The 23403-nt window shown below is 45.6% G+C and overlaps 1 protein-coding gene across 3 annotated transcripts in view; it reads left to right on the plus strand.

Annotated features, from left to right (window-relative positions):
- The window catches only part of EPSTI1 (epithelial stromal interaction 1), a 252994-nt gene that overhangs the window by 147535 nt on the left and 82056 nt on the right, over window positions 1-23403 (plus strand). For all 3 annotated transcript variants that reach the window (XM_063952858.1, XM_063952859.1, XM_063952860.1), the window contains 3 exons: window positions 293-349; window positions 779-859; window positions 6447-6527. In XM_063952858.1, coding sequence (XP_063808928.1) covers window positions 293-349; window positions 779-859; window positions 6447-6527 — 219 coding nt within the window. The remainder of the gene's footprint in view (window positions 1-292; window positions 350-778; window positions 860-6446; window positions 6528-23403) is intronic.

Below are 23403 nucleotides of genomic sequence, written 5' to 3' on the forward strand. Positions count from 1 at the left end.
CAGAGGGCGGCGGCCTAGCGTGTACAATGCTGCTAAAATCAGCTAGCGAGCGAACAACTCGGAATGACCCCCAAGGTTTTGCCCAACTGCTAACAAATTTGCTGCTACGATCAGGTCTTAATTACCCCCCTAAGGCCATAAAACATACCTGACAAGTTTATGTTTCAACAGGTAAGTGACATTTGGTATTTTAGTAATTATTATTTAAAATTACTTGCACTGTTTCTGAGCATGTTTTTTTCTGATTCTGAGTAGTATTTATTAACTACAATCCTATATATATATATAACAGCACAAGGCAGAAGAAGAAGAGAGGCAGCGGAAAATGAAGGAGATGCAGCATACACAGGTAAAACCACAGACTAATGGTACTGGGTGGTCTTCAGGTTGCCGACTGTCGGGATGCCGGCAAACAGTATACCAGCGACGGAATCCCGACAGCCGGCATACCGACAGTTTTTCTCCCTCGTGGGGGTCCACGACCTCCCTGGAGGGAGAATAAATAGCATGGCGCGCAGTGCCCACAGCGTGGCGAGCACAGCGAGCCCGCAAGGGGCTCATTTGCGCTTGCCACGCTGTCGGTATGCCGGCGGTCGGGCTTCCGGCGCCGGTAAGCTGTTCGCCGGGAGCCCATACCACACCCATGGTACTGCATGTTCCAGTTACAGTAATATTGTTCATGTTGATGCTCTGTGATCCAGCAAAATACACGCAATAACTTCTTATTTACTGATCTGACATATTTCCTGTTCTTAAAGATTGTCTACTTCTTTTGCAGTCAAGGAGCCATGCTGTTGCACAGGACCTGGACGAGGAAATATGTACAATGCAACGTGTGCAGATTGGAGAAAGTTCTAAGGTACAAAAGTAAATTATTGCTTTATCTCTATGGAAACTATGAAATCACCAGTAAATTGTCAGAGATAAATAAGTTCATGTAAAACAAGGGAAAAACAAGGACATCTACAATCTACAGAAAAGCATGGAAAAATGTGGTTTGTACAGAATGTTGGGGCAGATGTATTAACCTTGAGAAGGCATAAAGAAGTAATAAACCAGTGATAAGTGCAAGGTGATAAACGCACCAGCCAATCAGCTCCAATATGTAAATGAACAGTTAGGAGCTGATTCGCTGGTGCGTTTTATCACCTTGCACTTATCACTGTTTTATCACGTCCTTATGCCGTCTCCAGGTTAATACATCTGCCCTGTTATACCATAGAGCAGCGGCTAAACGAAATGTTTTCATCATGTTCCCTCCCTTCCCCAGATTACAGAAATAAGCACACCCCCATAATCCCCAATGTTCTAACTGCTGCCTGCACTGTGCCCTCCACACACACCAGCCACTGCAGCGGGTGAGAAACACTGACTAGGGAGAGGGAAGGGACAGGACTCAGAAGGATACATGGACCATTCGAAGGTGGAAGGGTCTCTTTACTGATGGCAGCACCAGGGCTGTATTATCCATAAGGATGACTAGGCATGTGTCGCGGCCGTGGACCTGTGATGTCCCAGTGAGAAGGGACAGAACCATCCATGAAAGCAGATATGCCTGCAGTGCAGCAGAACACTGCTAAGAAAGAAGAAGCTGCCCATTGGGATCAATAGATTAGGCTGTGGGTTGCAGGGTAAGTGGGAGGCCAGGGCCCTGGAGGCGCCCAGGCCCCTGTAGAAGCTGAACCCCCTGTACTTACAGTAGCTTCGCCTGTGCCATAGAGCAGTGGTTTCCAAACTCGGTTCTCAAGGACCCCCAACAGTTCATATTTTCAAGGTCACACAGAGATGCACAGGTGTATTCATTAATCATCGACACATTTTAAAAGATCCATAGGTGGAGCTAATTTTTTCACTTGTGATTCTGTGAAGAGACCTAGAAAATGTGAACTGTTGGAGGTCCTTGAGGACCAAGTTTGAGAACAACTGCTATAGAGTTGCACAAACCCAAGTTATATTAACTATTATATCATATTAAAATTGAAGCGTATGCAAACATAGGTGACATGCAGATGAAGGTGCTATGTCTATGTAGGCTGAAGCAACACATTGAGAAGAGAACCATTTGACATACTGTACTGCAAAATGATTACAGTAGAGGGTGTGGATCATAGGGTCGACAGTCATTAGGTCGACCACTATTGGTCAACAGTGACTAGGTCGACACCTGAAATAGGTCGACATGGTCATTAGGTCGACATGAGTTTTATATATATTTTTTGTGTCGTTTTCTCCGTAAAGTGACCGGGAACCCCAACTAGTCGACTGGGAACCCCAATTAGTCAAACGGGAACCCCTCACATGACTCGCTTTGCTCGCCATGCTTTGGGCAAGGTTACTATTCCTATTCGTAGTCCATGTGGATCGTAAAGTATGAAAAAGTTAAAAAAATGAAACAAAAAATTTGAAAAACTCATGTTGACCTTTTCATGTGTCGACCTTTGCCATGTTGACCTAGTGACATATCGACCTAATGAGTGCCGACCTAAAGACCAGATACCACAGCAGACCACTGAATGACATGAAAAATTCCAACTAGTTTTTTGATAACATAAGATAGAATTTGGCCCGCAAAATTCATTATCAAGACGTGTCAGCTAAGACTGGTCATTTTTAATGTGATATATTCAAATTTTGCCATTGTACTGCAGCCCATTGATGCACTGTATCATTTTAACTGATTAAAATGATTTACTGTTATAGGTGCAGTTGTGTTACTTACTATTGGTAACTACACATTTGCACCTATGTTGGAGTGATTTTTACATGCACTACACTGGGATACTGTATGAGCACTTTATATATTCAATATTTAACTTCTGTTTGTCAGAGATGTCATCACTTTTCAAGTGTATAGAAATAGAACAAAACACATTAAACAAAAGCATGATTTTAGAAAAATGTTTACAAAATGTTTAAGTTGATGATGAGAGTAGTCCTGAAGTTGCAGCAGTACGGACATTCTAGTGTAGAGGTTCTCAAACACGGCACCCCAACGGTCCAGTTTTTTTTGTATATCCATGGATCAGCACAGATGGTTAAATTAAATTGACTGATGTGCTAATTAAGTCAACTGTGGCCAAGTATGGATATACTTAAAACCTGGACCATTGAGGTGCCTTGAGGAACATGCCTGAGATCCTATGTTCTAGTGCAGAGGTTCTCAAACTCGGTCCTCGGGGGCACACACAGTGCATGTTTTGCAGGTAACCCAGCAGGTGCACAGGTGTATTAATTACTCACTGACACATTTTAAAAGGTCCACAGGTGGAGCTAATTATTTCACTTGCGATTCTGTGAGGAGACCTGCAAAACATGCACTGTGTGTGCCCCCGATGACCGAGTTTGAGAACCTCTGTTCTAGTGCATCCTATGTTCTAGTGCACAGGTTCTCAAACTCGGTCCTCAGGACCCCACACAGTGCATGTTTTGCAGGTAACCCAGCAGGTGCACAGGTGTATTAATTACTCACTGACCCATTTTAAAAGATCCACAGGTGAAGCTAATTATTTCATTTGCGATTCTGTGAGGAGACCTGCAAAACATGCACTGTGTGGGGTCCTGAGGACCGAGTTTAGGAACCTGTGTTCTAGTGCATTTCCACCTGGTTAACCCTTGCAGCCCATTTGTGCTATACTGTATGTACCTCCAACATTTGCAAAGCACTACATTGCAAGGAATATAATTGCTATTAGATAAAATGATTCGGAGCCACTATATACAGGGAGTTCAAGAAGTCCCTACACAGTGACTGTGAGCCATGCAAGTATCTCCACAGAGAATGTGTGCTAAGTAATATGACAACATTGTTTTTAAACACTTTATTTACATAAAATAAAACAGATTGTGTTACGTACATTTCTACATTAAACGTTGTGCCTCTCTGGCACCCCACAGCTGCCGGGAAAATCTGCAGCCGAAGACAGTGCACACTGTGGAGGGACTTTCCGTACTCCCTGTACAAGAGCAAATAAACAAGACTTTAAAAAAAAAAAAAAAACCCGCAGAAATTGAATGAATTGAACGTACATGTTTCTCACATATTAAAAACTTAAAGTTACAAGAAAAATATAGTCCAAATATGCTTCCTTTTACAGAATTACAGGGTTAAACATTTTCACTTTGTTCTCAGGGCATTAGAGAACACCAAGATACTGTTTTGCCTACAGTATGGTGTAAATTTACTACGATGGGAGTTCTATTTAAGATGGAATGTTGCCCATAGCAACCAATCAGATTCTACTTCTCATTTATCTAGCACCTTCTAGAAGATAATACCTGGAATCTGATTGGTTGCTGTGGAAAACATCCCATCTAAAATAGAACTCCTATCTTAATAAATTTACCCGTATGTGTCTAATTATCACTTGGGTGTTCCAACCCTAATGCCATTACAGAGTACCGGTGTATGTCACAGGGGCTACCTCCAGGGGGCAGTGAAGGATCCAGAACAAAATGGCAGGGGGCACCATAACAGGGAAAGGGAGAAGTGGGGGTGCATGCACACTCCGAGATCAGTGGGTGTCGGCTCACAGCAAGGGCCATGGCTTCAACGGGATTCTCGTATCCGTATGATGGGTAGAGGGTTATGTCTTTGAGATAATGATGCAGGGGAAAGGCAAAGGGTAGTGGGGAGAGATATTGGGAGAGGGTGACAGTGAGAGGCAGTTAGTGACACCAGGGAATGGGTGACAGGCAGAGGCAGTGGGTGACGCCGGGGAATGTGTGACAGGGGAGACAGTAGGTGACCCCAGGAAAAGCGTGACAGAGGGAGGAAGTGGGTGACACCGGGAAAGTGTGACAGAGGGAGGAAGCGGGTGATGCCAGGGAATAGGTGAAAGTTGAAGACAGTGGGTGACGCCAGGAAATGGGTACCGGGGAGGAAGTGGGTGACACCAGGGTGAAGCAGTTGGTGACATAGAGGATGACGGGGAGATTCTGAGGTGACTGAGACAATGGGTGACAGGGAGATAGAGGGTGGCAGGGAGATAGTGGGTGACTGGGTAGACAGTATATGACAGCTGTGAAGTGGCTGCAGCTGTAAGGTTACTTACTGTTGGCTCGGGGGATGGGCCCAGAGCAGCATGCCAGGCTGGTTGTGGCTCAGTCTGAGATAATGGCACAGGGGACAAGGCACAGAAACTGCAGATAGGATGGATTGTGACGTCACCCAACTAGTCCCAGCCACATAGGAGGCAGAGAGAAGGGAAGGCCTCCCTGCCATTACTCCACATCCTCTTCCTCCAGCCCGACCACACCTCTGTGTCACAGAGCAGCCATGCGGCAGCATACGCTTCTACTGAATACATAGGCAGCAGACAGGATTAAGCATAAGGGAGCACACACTGTATATGCATGCATTGCTCAGATATTATTTATGTGCAGTCAGCCATCAACAGATATCACAATCTATCCAATGCTAACTGGTGTGAGAAAACACATTTAATTGGATACATGCTATTTTAATCTGTATTGTTTCTAAATTGTGTTCGCTCTTTTCTCTTTGAAAGAGAAACAATCTGTTACTATGTATGTGGTGTCTTTAGAGAGCTAATATATGCAACATAGAGATAACATTTCTCTCTTTAGATTTATTCTGGTAGTCTAATTACCTATTACATAGCTGTTGATTGGTTCAGGATACCGGCTGTACAGTATGTGTGCTGTACTTACAAACGTGTTTACAGAGGTATCTCACTGACAATTCATACATATCTGGAGTGGCCAATACTTGGATCGGGATAGACGGGATCCCAGGATTTAGGCCAAAAATCATCCTGGATTCAATCCCGGGATTGGAAGCTCCAATCCCGGAGATTTCGGGATCAGGTAGTCCTTTGTTTTTTTAATGCCGGGCAGCGTTGAGCGTCTTAGGAGGCTAAAGACGCTTGCCAACTCCCCCTGGGCAGCGTGCCGTGAAGTCAGATGTCACGCTGCACAGCCAGCCACTCGCCTGCCGCACGGACCTTGTATCACCTTGATACCCAGGTTTGAAAAAATGGCCCGGGATTGGCCACCCTATACATATTGAATGACTAAACATTGTACACTAAATTATATACTGTACTTTTTTGAGAGTTCTGTACAATATACCAGATATGTGAAATACCATATGCTGTTTACCCGTATGGGGAACAACCTCCTCCTTCCTCCTCCTCCTCTTCCTCCTCCCTCCTTCCTCCTCTTCCATATTTTTGCCCCACAAATCCTTCTGTGATCCACAAAGCCTAAATTTTGATGCTTTGCAAAAAAAGACATCACAGACTAATAAGGAGATATTTTTATTTATGTTTTGTAGTCTACTAAGATGGCAAATTACAAACTCTGTCAGACTTATACAAATAATTTTTAAGCTAATTGAATCAAATGTAAATTTTAAACAATAAAACATTCTTGTTAAAGTGTGCCCCCCAAAAATAGGTTTTCTGGTAATGTAATTTTTATTACAGCCATCGCTGCAGACTTATATGCAACAGCAAAAGGAAGAAGAAAGGCAGCTGAAGCATATTAATGAACAGCAGAGTAAAAAGGTACTATCTAATCATGTATATCATCCTGTGCACATATTTGTATGTTCCTCACACTCTCAATAAAACACACCAATGTATCCATTCAGTGACCTTTAATGGAAGACCAACCTTACGGATTATTTCAAAGTACATTTCTTACCTGCACAAAGAAGGCAGCCATATTGTGGGCTGAGCAAACATTCTGGAGAATGCAGCCAATCAGTTCAGTAGAAATTAGCAAAGTTTAGAATGATTCGATAATCATGAAAAAGCAGGCTGTGAATTCACTCGAAATTAGCGACATTACTAAGGCCATGTCCCAATGTTCTATGCTAATGTCATTAGTTTCTAGCAGACTTTTGTTAAAAGGAGAACACAAATTAAGTTTCTACCTTAAGGATACTACTTTCCCCTGTAGATTAAGTGGGAACGTTTATTTCAAGTCCTGATCCATTACCTCACATTCCTGGAACCTAAGACGATTGTCACAGTTCTTGATCCCACAGAACCAGGTTGAAATGGTGCCACAGAGCCATTCAGTGTACAATCCTCTTTTCATGCTGTTAGACGCTTACCAGTGGTTACACCTGTGACTGAAAAGTGAGGGACCCCCTCCAAACATCTACATGAGGAAAGCTCCCTCAGAGGGGAAACTATATTGTGTACAGGTAATCGAATGTGGATTTAGCTTTTCCTGCTAACACTGTCTAGCTATATCCCCATGCTATTATAGAATGTAGGTATACCTGCTTGTACTATTGGTGAAAATGTTACTATTTACAGTATATACGTAATGCATTTGAGTAAAAATGTGTGCAACTCTAATTAGACTCTATGGGTGGAATTCAAATGTTTAAAAAGTCGGTTGGGTGTCTGTTTTTTCTTGTCTATTAGATAGAAAACAGACTCCCAACTGACTTTTCAAACATTTGAGTCTTCCCCCATGAACGCTCATATCAGGTTTTGAAAAAGCTTTGGAACAAAGCGTGTTAGACAGTGAGCACTTCTTTAAATGTATTTACCATTGTGGCAATAATTTGCTGATGACATACGCTATTTTATATAGAAATCTACTAGAAAAGATAGTAATAGCAGTCAGGTCTAGCCCATAGAATGTCAGTTAGATACAGCAGTATGAAAGGCTATATATTAGGACTATGATAGATAGGAATGGGCTAAAACTTGCTATCTGAGATGCATGCATTAAGAACTATAATTCCCATTGCAGTCATTTTCTACCTCAGTGAGAACTCTGCAACTTTAATTCCATTAATTAGATTGGCTATATAAATTAAGAATTCTTTCTTATAACTGATTTGATATCATATTAGGGACAGGCTCAGATTAAAGTCCCTCACATGCCAACCAAACAAAATTGTGTTCTGTGATGAATAACCATGATATGATTGGGTGATGATAAGTTATTACTGATGGTAGGGCGCTATTTATATGAATGATCTGATGAGATAGCACCCATGTCACCTGTCACTGACACATATGGTGACCTAAGAATTATTCCAATAGCTGTGCTTCAACAGCGGGATTGCAATTCTAGCAAATGAGATTAAAAGATTACAGGACAATGAAATCTCACATAGGGGTTCATGTACTAAACCTTGGAGAGCGATAAAGTGGAGAGAGAGAAAGTACCATCCAATCAGCTCCTAACTGTCACACACGGAATATAGGCATGCTGCATATGATTTTATTCAGCATAAGCTGCTTGTGCATCTTATTCGCACAGCAACGCGACTTCGATGCACGTAAATGAAAAAAGTTGCACATAAAGACACTTGGCACTACCAAATCACAGCATGGTGTGACTAGAAGGGCTGTTTAACATGACTACAGCAAGGAAGTAGGAGGACATATATGTATGGGCATAGATGATGATCACTGGAAAAGCCCACAAGGGTGCAAGCCATTAATAATTGTCAGCAGGGCCGCCATCAAAGGGGGAGACTGCCAGGACGGGAGTTCCGGGCACTGACAAAACAAGGGGTCTACACTTGGCTCACAGCAGCAGCATATTCTCAGGTCCGGACAGGACAGAATCCCGGGGGCCCAAACATTGCCCTGAACGCCGTCTCCCTGCACCAATGCAGTCCATATAGGCTGAGCTTTGTCTCTGTCTCTAGAGTGAGTGGCTGTAGCTGACCCTGTCGGGATAGGGGGGTATAACCAGGGCCATCTTTTCATATGGGCTCAATGGACAGTTGCCCTGGGCTGATAGCTGAGGGTCCCTTTCTTCCTGGAGCACCACATTTTTGAAAATTGGCCCTGGGGAACTGGAGATATCTGACTTCAAAGCAGTGGTCCCTATCCAAGTCTGTTAATTGCTCTTCCCAGTCAGGTATCTTGGGTTCTGTCTGACTCTGAGTTTTTCTGAGGGTATACTCCAAAAGCTGGGACTCTCCAATTTTGGAGGACACTGGCACCTTGTCTCTATTATGCCCGAAACCAGAGATATCAGCCTTCCAGCAGCTGGTCCCTGCTCCACACGCCTGGTATGCAGTTTTATATTTTCATCGGTGGATTGCTCTGGCTCCTGAACTCTGATCCCCAAGTCCCCAGTACCTCCTGAAAGGTGGGACTAAGAAATCTATTTCCAGGAACTGAAAGCTAAGAAATCTATTTCCAGGAACTGGAGATATCTGCAGTCAAGAAAGCTGTCCTCCCACCGTAAAATGATGAATAACAAACCCACTCCACAATCCACCACTCCCCTACATATTAGACAGCCGCTACCACCCTGAAAGTCATGTACCCGGGCCCCTTCAGTCAGCCCAATGTTCCTTTCTACAGTTTAGGGTTCTCCCTCCCACCCCATCTCCCACCATCTGTGCAGTAAAGGAGTAATTAGCAAAAATTACTGCTCCAGGTCCTACATGCTGAGCGGAAGATAGAACACCCCCTACCGCCCGCGGGACATCAAAGCTGCTGCTGATAGCACCCCAAGGGCCTGCATTGCTCCTAACATAGCCCTGGTTCTAATGCTGTAAAGGGGGTCATCCCCATCTAAGACCTGCTGCTATAACAGTAAGTGTTTCCCTCTCACTCACACACACACCCTCGGTCTCTCCCTCTTTCACACACCCTGTTAGGGTCTCCTCCCTGTGCTGCCACGTCGTCATGGCAACCGGGAGACAAGTGCTAGCGGAGTAACCTGAGCGCAGCTGATACTCCGGTTCGGGTCTTTTGCTGTGCAGTGGTTACAGGCATGGGATCCGGTGCTGGTTTTTGTGCTCACAGTCTGTGAGGTCTGAGGGGGGCGTGGACAGCACCTGCTTTATAAGGCCTCTTCTCAGGTTAAGCAGATGCTGCTGAATCTTTGTTGGTTAGTCAGTTCCTGAAAGTTAGCCAGTACTGTGTAGCTTTGTATTTTGTTGTTGCTTACTGCAAATAGGCCTGGGCATTTGGTACTACACTCTGCCAATCCAGACCTAGCAGTAAGACTGGAGTCAGTCGTTTAGCCTGCTGAGGTTCTTGTGCTATTCTGTGAACCCAGCAGGTTTGTGGCTGTACTTTCAGACCTGCCTGCATAATCCTCTCTCACTGTGCAGGGCGTCCATGTGTCAGTTTAGTGGCAGTAAGCTGAACCTGGGCCCTGCAAGTGAGAATTAGGATTGTGGAGACTCTCCTTGTGTCTATTATTCCATCTCTGACCAAGGAGTTTACTGCCACACCCGTTGGTAACCCTTTAGGGTTTTGCTGTTGCCCTTAGCAACAGCATTTCGGGTTCTCTACGTATTAAAACACAACATCTTGCTTTTTCCATCTGAGCATTTCTAATACTAGGGAGACACCCAGTTTCTTAGCCTCTGGGCTTCTCTGTTCACTCTGTGTTGGTTTTGTTACCCTATCACCTTCTGTGTACGTTATGTCATATTTCCCAGTCTGTCTGTGAGTTCATTTGTTTTGCATCCCTCTCTGTTCAGACACCAGTACATTCCTGCAGGCACTGGTGTGTATAACAGTTCAAACACCAGTACATTCCTGCAGGCACTGGTGTGCATAACACACCCTCAGCCTCCCTCTCTCCTTCTATCTCAATTGCCAGTTGCCTCCATTCCGTTTGGCCGCATGTCCCTGCTGCTCACAGCCGCTTCTCGCTTAGCAGGATCCGACAAGCGGGAGCTTCTGTGTGCTGCGCTCCCGCGCGCCCCCCCGCCGCTCCTGTTTTCTCAGCCCCGGCCCTCTGTCGTGGTCCCCCTGTGCTGGACAGTCTGACTTCCCTCCTGGCTGGCCCCCGTGCTGATCTCCAGCGCCCCCCCCCCCCCCCCGCTCCTCTTGGCCTGCAGTCACAGTGTACAGACATGGAGCACCAGGTCAGGAGCCTGCAGCAGCGGCGGAAGATGGAATCATGTAAGTGGCTGCACTACATTACACTACATTACAGTACACTATACTACACTACATTACAGTACACTATACTACACTACATTACACTACATTACAGTACACTATACTACACCACATTACAGTACACTATACTACACTACATTACAGTACACTATACTACACTACATTACAGTACACTATACTACACTACATTACACTACATTACAGTACACTATACTACACCACATTACAGTACACTATACTACACTACATTACACTACATTACAGTACACTATACTACACCACATTACAGTACACTATACTACACTACATTACAGTACACTATACTACACTACATTACAGTACACTATACTAAACTACATTACACTACAGTACACTATGCTACACTACATTACACCCTAAGGGTAGAGGGGGGATGTAAAGTGCTCTACCTGCCGTTATGTGTAAAAAAAGAACACAGGCTGCCGTAATGTGTAAAAAGGGGGAATCTGTCCGCCGTAGTGTGTAAAAAGGGGACGCTGTCCACCGTAATGTGTAAAAAGGGGACGCTGGCTGCCGCAATGTGTAAAAAGGGGACGCTGTCTGCCGTAATGTGTAAAAAGGGGGGCGCTGTCTGTCATAATGTGTAAAAAAGGGGACACTGTGTTCCGTAATGTGCAAAATGGGGACGCTGTCTGCCGTAATGTGTAAAAAGGGGACACTGTCTGCCGTGGAGTGTAAAAAGGGTATGCTGTCTGCCATTATGTTTAAAAAAGGGGTCGCTGCCTGCCGTAATGTGTAAAAAAGGGGAATCTGTCTGCCGTAATGTGTAATAAGGGGGACGCTGTCTGCCGCAATGTGTAAAAAGGGGGATGCTGTCTGCCGTAATGTTTAAAAAGGGATCTCTACCTGCCGTAATGTGTAATAGGAGGCTGTACCTGCCGTAATGTGTAAAAGGGAGCTCTGCCTGGCGTAATTTGTCTAAGTGGTGCTACTGTGCAGCGTAATTTGACTAATGGAAGCCCTGGACAACAAAATTGCATTCATGTCCTCCTCCCACTCCCTTCCCAAACATTTATTATTATAATTTTTTCTATAAAAATGTACAATATATCCCAAGTATGATGAGCAGGCAGGCAGCGGGCATTGGCGGCAGTGGCGGCATCGGACTGAGATGCAAATTAGTGGCGGAGGACTGGGTCAGTTGATGGTGGGCGAGTTTGTAAGCCATTGGCGGTGGCAGCAGGCATCGGCGCAGGAGCAGTAGCGGGCATTGGCTCAGCGGCGGTAGGGGTCATCGTCAGGATTTGGCGGACATTATTGCTGTAGTGCCTCACCAGCCACTGACCTCACCGCACGCCACTGCCGTCCACTTTATCAGTTCACCAGGCTTAATAAATCTGGGATATAGTTTTGAATTGCTGTTAATATCTACTACTATGTGCAAAAGTCTTATCAGTTACTCTTACCTGATATATAAGCACGTTCATGTATCAAGAAGTAACAGCTGTTATAATACTAGGTTGTATTAAAGACCTGTTATCAACAAAGCAGTTACCTACAGTGGAGCTGTCCAATATAATATGTACTATTACTATACAGACATTTATCATATGATAAGTATCTCCCTGTAAGACAGGAGCATATCTATAAAACATAGATAGTTTGCTATACATGAAGACACATTCCTCATTTCTGAATGATATTCCTGCCATGCTCTGTTTTATATGAGATCTGCCATAAACTGCATTATGATATATGAGATATCAGTCTATGGGCGGGATGTACTAAGGGAAAAATGCGGTAAAACCACCATTTTCAAATGTACTAAGACCCCACCGCCGGTTTTTCGCCGCCCAGGGTATCGCTATCTCTTTTTATTGCCTGCTGCCGCAACCCGCCACAGACGCCGACCCTTCCCCCCGGCATACTTTCCTCCAGGCAGCCCTGGTCCCGGAAGGTAATCTCCTCCTCCCCCTAGCAACGCAGCTGGAGGTCTTTCCGGGTGCAGGGGGGCGGAGGAGGCGCCGGGGACAGTCTGCTGCCTTGTTCCCGGCAGCTGAGGAGAGGGAGAGCCCATGGAGGTGACGGAGACCCCCGCACACCACCTTACAGGTATCGCAGGGGGCCTCCATCACCGCATTGCGATGTTGATAGCATATGTTAGTACATATGCGATCAACATCGCTGCGATGGGCGGCGAGAGGCGGCGATGTATGTTAATACATCCCGCCCCAAGAGAGAACAATTGGTCTATATAATATTTTTTACAGCCTCTGCTTTCATACAGTATTTCACCTTGTTATAAGAGCGTCTGCTTTCATATTTCACCTTGTTATAAGTGGACTACTGTATTTTATTATGCAAACCATTAGAATCTATATTTTCAGCCAGTAAAAACACACTTGTGACTCCATTTTCCTCCATTTTCTATCATTTATAATGCTAAAGAATTTTGGTATGGCCGTCAGATTTGTGGGAAGATTCCAATCCACTACATCTCGTTCTATGGCCATGTCCATTTTTCAAGGTGGGGTAGATTTAAAGACAGATTTAGATTTATAAGTTCACAAATAAATCTGTCCAGCATGTATGTGTAGACTACATGCAACAGCAGCCAGTATTTACCCTGCATCCAAAAAAAAAAAAAGAATGTATTGTAGCCCTTCCATTACAACATGGTTATCCAAAGTTACTTGCTTTTTTTGCTTTTGCTTGCAACTCAGAATCAGATCATCAGCGGGATGTTATGCAGTCTGAGATCGCCGGGGGTGCAGGTTGGCGGCCAATCTCTGACGTTTTTTAAAAGGGACAAGCACTTACAAGGCAAAACCATGCCTTGTAAGTAGAGATGAGCGCCGGAAATTTTTCGGGTTTTGTGTTTTGGTTTTGGGTTCGGTTCCGCGGCCGTGTTTTGGGTTCGACCGCGTTTTGGCAAAACCTCACCGAATTTTTTTTGTCGGATTCGGGTGTTTTTTTCAAAAAACCCTAAAAAACAGCTTAAATCATAGAATTTGGGGGTCATTTTGATCCCAAAGTATTAACCTCAAAAACCATAATTTACACTCATTTTCAGTCTATTCTGAATACCTCACACCTCACAATATTATTTTTAGTCCTAAAATTTGCACCGAGGTCGCTGTGTGAGTAAGATAAGCGACCCTAGTGGCCGACACAAACACCGGGCCCATCTAGGAGTGGCACTGCAGTGTCACGCAGGATGTCCCTTCCAAAAAACCCTCCCCAAACAGCACATGACGCAAAGAAAAAAAGAGGCGCAATGAGGTAGCTGACTGTGTGAGTAAGATAAGCGACCCTAGTGGCCGACACAAACACCGGGCCCATCTAGGAGTGGCACTGCAGTGTCACGCAGGATGTCCCTTCCAAAAAACCCTCCCCAAACAGCACATGACGCAAAGAAAAAAAGAGGCGCAATGAGGTAGCTGACTGTGTGAGTAAGATAAGCGACCCTAGTGGCCGACACAAACACCGGGCCCATCTAGGAGTGGCACTGCAGTGTCACGCAGGATGGCCCTTCCAAAAAACCCTCCCCAAACAGCACATGACGCAAAGAAAAAAAGAGGCGCAATGAGGTAGCTGACTGTGTGAGTAAGATAAGCGACCCTAGTGGCCGACACAAACACCGGGCCCATCTAGGAGTGGCACTGCAGTGTCACGCAGGATGGCCCTTCCAAAAAACCCTCCCCAAACAGCACATGACGCAAAGAAAAAAAGAGGCGCAATGATCTAGCTGACTGTGTGAGTAAGATAAGCGACCCTAGTGGCCGACACAAACACCGGGCCCATCTAGGAGTGGCACTGCAGTGTCACGCAGGATGGCCCTTCCAAAAAACCCTCCCCAAACAGCACATGACGCAAAGAAAAAAAGAGGCGCAATGAGGTAGCTGACTGTGTGAGTAAGATAAGCGACCCTAGTGGCCGACACAAACACCGGGCCCATCTAGGAGTGGCACTGCAGTGTCACGCAGGATGGCCCTTCCAAAAAACCCTCCCCAAACAGCACATGACGCAAAGAAAAATAAAAGAAAAAAGAGGTGCAAGATGGAATTGTCCTTGGGCCCTCCCACCCACCCTTATGTTGTATAAACAGGACATGCACACTTTAACCAACCCATCATTTCAGTGACAGGGTCTGCCACACGACTGTGACTGATATGACGGGTTGGTTTGGACCCCCCCCAAAAAAGAAGCAATTAATCTCTCCTTGCACAAACTGGCTCTACAGAGGCAAGATGTCCACCTCATCATCATCCTCCGATATATCACCGTGTACATCCCCCTCCTCACAGATTATCAATTCGTCCCCACTGGAATCCACCATCTCAGCTCCCTGTGTACTTTGTGGAGGCAATTGCTGCTGGTCAATGTCTCCGCGGAGGAATTGATTATAATTCATTTTAATGAACATCATCTTCTCCACATTTTCTGGATGTAACCTCGTACGCCGATTGCTGACAAGGTGAGCGGCGGCACTAAACACTCTTTCGGAGTACACACTTGTGGGAGGGCAACTTAGGTAGAATAAAGCCAGTTTGTGCAAGGGCCTCCAAATTGCCTCTTTTTCCTGCCAGTATAAGTACGGACTGTGTGACGTGCCTACTTGGATGCGGTCACTCATATAATCCTCCACCATTCTTTCAATGTTGAGAGAATCATATGCAGTGACAGTAGACGACATGTCCGTAATCGTTGTGAGGTCCTTCAGTCCGGACCAGATGTCAGCATCAGCAGTCGCTCCAGACTGCCCTGCATCACCGCCAGCGGGTGGGCTCGGAATTCTGAGCCTTTTCCTCGCACCCCCAGTTGCGGGAGAATGTGAAGGAGGAGATGTTGACAGGTCGCGTTCCGCTTGACTTGACAATTTTCTCACCAGCAGGTCTTTCAACCCCAGCAGACTTGTGTCTGCCGGAAAGAGAGTTCCAAGGTAGGTTTTAAATCTAGGATCGAGCACGGTGGCCAAAATGTAGTGCTCTGATTTCAACAGATTGACCACCCGTGAATCCTTGTTAAGCGAATTAAGGGCTCCATCCACAAGTCCCACATGCCTAGCGGAATCGCTCCGTGTTAGCTCCTCCTTCAATGTCTCCAGCTTCTTCTGCAAAAGCCTGATGAGGGGAATGACCTGACTCAGGCTGGCAGTGTCTGAACTGACTTCACGTGTGGCAAGTTCAAAGGGCATCAGAACCTTGCACAACGTTGAAATCATTCTCCACTGCACTTGAGACAGGTGCATTCCACCTCCTATATCGTGCTCAATTGTATAGGCTTGAATGGCCTTTTGCTGCTCCTCCAACCTCTGAAGCATATAGAGGGTTGAATTCCACCTCGTTACCACTTCTTGCTTCAGATGATGGCAGGGCAGGTTCAGTAGTTTTTGGTGGTGCTCCAGTCTTCTGTACGTGGTGCCTGTACGCCGAAAGTGTCCCGCAATTCTTCTGGCCACCGACAGCATCTCTTGCACGCCCCCAAATTCAAGGTATGTGCAAAACATGGGACGTGCTGGAATTTGCCCATATTTAATGCACGCACAATATTGCTGGCGTTGTCCGATGCCACAAATCCACAGGAGAGTCCAATTGGGGTAAGCCATTCTGCGATGATCTTCCTCAGTTGCCGTAAGAGGTTTTTAGCTGTGTGCGTATTCTGGAAAGCGGTGATACAAAGCGTAGCCTGCCTAGGAAAGAGTTGGCGTTTGCGAGATGCTGCTACTGGTGCCGCCGCTGCTGTTCTTGCGGCGGGAGTCCATACATCTACCCAGTGGGCTGTCACAGTCATATAGTCCTGACCCTGCCCTGCTCCACTTGTCCACATGTCCGTGGTTAAGTGGACATTGGGTACAACTGCATTTTTTAGGACACTGGTGAGTCTTTTTCTGACGTCCGTGTACATTCTCGGTATCGCCTGCCTACAGAAGTGGAACCTAGATGGTATTTGGTAACGGGGGCACACTGCCTCAATAAATTGTCTAGTTCCCTGTGAACTAACGGCGGATACCGGACGCACGTCTAACACCAACATAGTTGTCAAGGCCTCAGTTATCCGCTTTGCAGCAGGATGACTGCTGTGATATTTCATCTTCCTCGCAAAGCACTGTTGGACAGTCAATTGCTTACTGGAAGTAGTACAAGTGGGCTTACGACTTCCCCTCTGGGATGACCATCGACTCCCAGCAGCAACAACAGCAGCGCCAGCAGCAGTAGGCGTTACACGCAAGGATGCATCGGAGGAATCCCAGGCAGGAGAGGACTCGTCAGAATTGCCAGTGACATGGCCTGCAGGACTATTGGCATTCCTGGGGAAGGAGGAAATTGACACTGAGGGAGTTGGTGGGGTGGTTTGCGTGAGCTTGGTTACAAGAGGAAGGGATTTACTGGTCAGTGGACTGCTTCCGCTGTCGCCCAAAGTTTTTGAACTTGTCACTGACTTATTATGAATGTGCTGCAGGTGACGTATAAGGGAGGATGTTCCGAGGTGGTTAACGTCCTTACCCCTACTTATTACAGCTTGACAAAGGGAACACACGGCTTGACAAATGTTGTCCGCATTTCTGGTGAAATACTTCCACACCGAAGAGCTGATTTTTTTGGTATTTTCACCAGGCATGTCAACGGCCATATTCCTCCCACGGACAACAGGTGTCTCCCCGGGTGCCTGACTTAAACAAACCACCTCACCATCAGAATCCTCCTGGTCAATTTCCTCCCCAGCGCCAGCAACACCCATATCCTCCTCATCCTGGTGTACTTCAACACTGACATCTTCAATCTGACTATCAGGAACTGGACTGCGGGTGCTCCTTCCAGCACTTGCAGGGGGCGTGCAAATGGTGGAAGGCGCATGCTCTTCACGTCCAGTGTTGGGAAGGTCAGGCATCGCAACCGACACAATTGGACTCTCCTTGTGGATTTGGGATTTCGAAGAACGCACAGTTCTTTGCGGTGCTTTTGCCAGTCTTTTCAGTTTTCTAGCGAGAGGCTGAGTGCTTCCATCCTCATGTGAAGCTGAACCACTAGCCATGAACATAGGCCAGGGCCTCAGCCGTTCCTTGCCACTCCGTGTGGTAAATGGCATATTGGCAAGTTTACGCTTCTCCTCCGACAATTTTATTTTAGGTTTTGGAGTCCTTTTTTTACTGATATTTGGTGTTTTGGATTTGACATGCTCTGTACTATGACATTGGGCATTGGCCTTGGCAGACGACGTTGCTGGCATTTCATCGTCTCGGCCATGACTAGTGGCAGCAGCTTCAGCACGAGGTGGAAGTGGATCTTGATCTTTCCCTAATTTTGGAACCTCAACATTTTTGTTCTCCATATTTTAATAGGCACAACTAAAAGGCACCTCAGGTAAACAATGGAGATGGATGGATACTAGTATACAATTATGGATGGACTGCCGAGTGCCGACACAGAGGTAGCTACAGCCGTGGACTATTGTACTGTACTGTGTCTGCTGCTAATATAGACTGGTTGATAAAGAGATGTAGTATGTATGTATAAAGAAGAAAGAAAAAAAAACCACGGGTAGGTGGTATACAATTATGGATGGACTGCCGAGTGCCGACACAGAGGTAGCTACAGCCGTGGACTACCGTACTGTGTCTGCTGCTAATATAGACTGGTTGATAATGAGATGTAGTATGTATAAAGAAGAAAGAAAAAAAAAACCACGGGTAGGTGGTATACAATTATGGACGGACTGCCGAGTGCCGACACAGAGGTAGCTACAGCCGTGGACTACCGTACTGTACTGTGTCTGCTGCTAATATAGACTGGATGATAATGAGATGTAGTATGTATAAAGAAGAAAGAAAAAAAAACCACGGGTAGGTGGTATACAATTATGGATGGACTGCCGAGTGCCGACACAGAGGTAGCTACAGCCGTGGACTACCGTACTGTGTCTGCTGCTAATATAGACTGGTTGATAATGAGATGTAGTATGTATAAAGAAGAAAGAAAAAAAAAACCACGGGTAGGTGGTATACAATTATGGACGGACTGCCGAGTGCCGACACAGAGGTAGCTACAGCCGTGGACTACCGTACTGTGTCTGCTGCTAATATAGACTGGTTGATAATGAGATGTAGTATGTATAAAGAAGAAAGAAAAAAAAAAACCACGGGTAGGTGGTATACAATTATGGATGGACTGCCGAGTGCCGACACAGAGGTAGCTACAGCCGTGGACTACTGTACTGTGTCTGCTGCTAATATAGACTGGTTGATAAAGAGATGTAGTATGTATGTATAAAGAAGAAAGAAAAAAAAACCACGGGTAGGTGGTATACAATTATGGACGGACTGCCGAGTGCCGACACAGAGGTAGCTACAGCCGTGGACTACCGTACTGTACTGTGTCTGCTGCTAATATAGACTGGTTGATAAAGAGATGTAGTATGTATGTATAAAGAAGAAAGAAAAAAAAACCACGGGTAGGTGGTATACAATTATGGATGGACTGCCGAGTGCCGACACAGAGGTAGCTACAGCCGTGGACTACTGTACTGTGTCTGCTGCTAATATAGACTGGTTGATAAAGAGATGTAGTATGTATGTATAAAGAAGAAAGAAAAAAAACCACGGGTAGGTGGTATACAATTATGGACGGACTGCCGAGTGCCGACACAGAGGTAGCTACAGCCGTGGACTACCGTACTGTACTGTGTCTGCTGCTAATATAGACTGGTTGATAAAGAGATGTAGTATGTATGTATAAAGAAGAAAGAAAAAAAAACCACGGGTAGGTGGTATACAATTATGGATGGACTGCCGAGTGCCGACACAGAGGTAGCTACAGCCGTGGACTACTGTACTGTGTCTGCTGCTAATATAGACTGGTTGATAAAGAGATGTAGTATGTATGTATAAAGAAGAAAGAAAAAAAAAACACGGGTAGGTGGTATACAATTATGGACGGACTGCCGAGTGCCGACACAGAGGTAGCTACAGCCGTGGACTACCGTACTGTACTGTGTCTGCTGCTAATATAGACTGGTTGATAAAGAGATGTAGTATGTATGTATAAAGAAGAAAGAAAAAAAAACCACGGGTAGGTGGTATACAATTATGGATGGACTGCCGAGTGCCGACACAGAGGTAGCTACAGCCGTGGACTACTGTACTGTGTCTGCTGCTAATATAGACTGGTTGATAAAGAGATGTAGTATGTATGTATAAAGAAGAAAGAAAAAAAAACCACGGGTAGGTGGTATACAATTATGGATGGACTGCCGAGTGCCGACACAGAGGTAGCTACAGCCGTGAACTACCGTACTGTGTCTGCTGCGACTGGATGATAAATAATGATATAAAAAATATATATATATCACTACTGCAGCCGGACAGGTATATATTATATAATGACGGACCTGCTGGACACTGTCTGTCAGCAGAATGAGTTTTTTATAGAATAAAAAAAAAAAACACCACACAAGTCACACGACGAGTGTTTAACTTTTTCAGGCAATCACAATATAGTATACTACTAACTATACTGGTGGTCAGTGTGGTCAGGTCACTGGTCAGTCACACTGGCAGTGGCACTCCTGCAGCAAAAGTGTGCACTGTTTAATTTTAATAATATGTACTCCTGGCTCCTGCTATAACCTATAACTGGCACTGCTCCCCAGTCTCCCCCACAATTATAAGCTGTGTGAGCACAGTCAGATATATACATAGATGATGCAGCACACTGGGCTGAGCAGTGCACACAGATATGGTATGTGACTGAGTCACTGTGTATCGTTTTTTTCAGGCAGAGAACGGATTATATTAAATAAAACTGCACTGTCTGGTGGTCACTGTGGTCAGTCACTACTAAACTCTGCACTCTCTACAGTACTCCTAAGCTCCAGTAAATCAAGTGTCTCTGTCTCAAATCAATCTCACTCTCTCTCTTCTAATCTAAATGGAGAGGACGCCAGCCACGTCCTCTCCCTATCAATCTCAATGCACGTGTGAAAATGGCGGCGACGCGCGGCTCCTTATATAGAATCCGAGTCTCGCGAGAATCCGACAGCGTCATGATGACGTTCGGGCGCGCTCGGGTTAACCGAGCAAGGCGGGAAGATCCGAGTCGCTCGGACCCGTGAAAAAAAACATGAAGTTCGGGCGGGTTCGGATTCCGAGGAACCGAACCCGCTCATCTCTACTTGTAAGTGCTTGTCTCTTTAAAAAAGGCCAAAATCGTCCAGCAACTCGCACCTCCAGCGATCTCGGACCGCATTACATCCTGCCACATATGTGTTCAATGGTACTTAGTTTTTCCCAGGACTTAATATGAAGGTTGTGCCAATCCAAAGTACTTCAGGAGAATTCCCGGATATTGCACCAAAGGACTAAGAGACACAGTACATAAGGCCTAATTCAGACCTGATCGCAAAAGCATAATCTTTCTCTAATGGGCAAAACCATGTGCACTGCAGGGGGGGGGGGGGGCAGATATTACATTTGCAGAGAGAGTTAGATTTGGGTGGGTTATTTTGTTTCTGTGCAGGGTAACTACTGGCTGCTTTATTTTTACACAGCAATTTAGATTTTAGTTTTAACACACCCCACCCAAATCTAACTCTCTCTGCACATGTTATATCTGCCCCCCTGCAGTGCACATGGTTTTCTATACAAGCAGGAAATTATTTTGTGTAGCAGGCAAGGCAGAGTAGGGATCATAAGTAAGAGGTTAGTCCATTCAGCAGATAGTGAGGAGTTAAGATCACAAGCTAGGATCAGAATACAGGCTATACATGTAAAGGAAACATTAGAGCACAGGGATGCTAAAGTATACATGCTATAACCAGCAAGGTCAGAGCAGGGACCCCCGGATCAGATGCAGGAGAAATTCTATGTTTTTGCTTATTGAATGCAATTCTTATCCTCCATGCTTATTCTTTTAGTTAAGATATGTGGTTAAAATTCAAGAAGTCCGACGGAAGGCAGATCCTATAAGCGCTGAGGTGACATTAAATCACAAGGGGTTTTTGAGTGTTACCACTTTAAATGATATGCTGGTATTTCTCTTTTAAGTAGTTAGTCTTCAGCTGATAGTTATCAAGTGGGGAGGAGATTTTTGTGTTGAGAATAGTGTGAGGCAGAATATCTGCCTCTTTGTCCCAGTCCCAGTACGTTCGTCTGACAAACCCCTCCCCCTCCTCAACCCCCTTTTTGTGTGTGGTTTGAAATTTGGTGCCTGTAGGTAAAGAACGGTTACTTGTTTGTTAAGTTTTAGGCCTTAACTCAGTGTTTCCCAACCTTGGTCCTCAGGGCACACTAATACCCCTTTCACACAGCCATAAATTTCCCGGGTTAAAACACATGAACGCGCATCAACCCCGTATAATTCTTGGTGTGAAAGGGTACAGGGACAAAAACCCGGGATTTCTGTCCCTGCATTTTAACCCTGCAATCGACCAGGGTTGGTCCCGGGATGATCCCTGGACCCTGGATAGTGTGAATGGGGCAGGGACATGTCCCACCTTCCCGGGTTGCCTCTGCTGATGCTGATTGGCTATTCAGGGCACTTCCTGGTCTTGTGGTTTTTCTGAAACGCCCATTCTCAGAAAATGCAGGGACATCCCGGGTTCAGTATGAAAGGTGCAGACCCGGGATGTCTCGGCAAAAAATGCTGGTGTGAAAGGTGCCAACCTGGGAATGTCCCTGCATGAGCCCGTGGCAGAATTCCCGGGTTTTGCCCCTACATTTCTGGTGTGAAAGGGGTATAACAATCCTGGTTTTAGTGATATCCAGGCCTGAACACAGGTGACTTAATTAGTATCTCAGTTATTTTGATTTAACCATCTGTGCTGAAGCCTGGATATCACTAAAACCTGCACTGTTGGTGTGCCTTGAGGACCGCGGTTGGGAATGCTTGCCTTAGCTGATGCACTCTTCTTATAGTGGGGTATGTCGTAAACCAGTTGTCCTGGACAGGAAATGGTTACACCAGCTGAACGGGTGGGTTGTGGCACGTGTGTGTTTCCCTGTCTGTTCTTTATTGCTGCCGCCATTTAAAAGTTAAGATAAAATATAGTACTTGTCAATAATAAATTTGACAAAGAATTTTCAACGCTAACACTGTTGTCCGTGTCGTTATTCTTAAGGCCCGTACACACTGGTCGACATATATCGGCCGTTCTCCTGAACGGCCGATATATCGCGGGACCGTCGGCCAGTGTGTACGGCCGATACGTCTGTGAACTCCGTCGTTCACAGACGTATCGCGTCGGCCGCACAGCACAGCCGACGGCCAATATATCTACCGATATATTGGCGCGTCGCTGTGTGTGTACGGGGCGGTCGGCCGACCGCCCGTACACATGCTGCGGCGGCCGGCGGTGATTGACAGGTGAACTGGGCGGGCATGTGTACACGCCCGCCCAGTTCAGGACGGCAGTCCCCAACGGATCGAGCAGTGTGTATGCTGAACACACTGCTCGATCCGTCCATAGATATATCTGCAGATCAATTGATCTGCAGATATATCTGTGTGTACCCACCTTTAGTTGTTAATATTAGGTCATTGTTTACAGATAACATGTA

This window comes from Pseudophryne corroboree, chromosome 2 (genome assembly GCF_028390025.1).
Source record: "Pseudophryne corroboree isolate aPseCor3 chromosome 2, aPseCor3.hap2, whole genome shotgun sequence".
In the NCBI taxonomy this organism is placed as follows: domain Eukaryota; kingdom Metazoa; phylum Chordata; class Amphibia; order Anura; family Myobatrachidae; genus Pseudophryne; species Pseudophryne corroboree.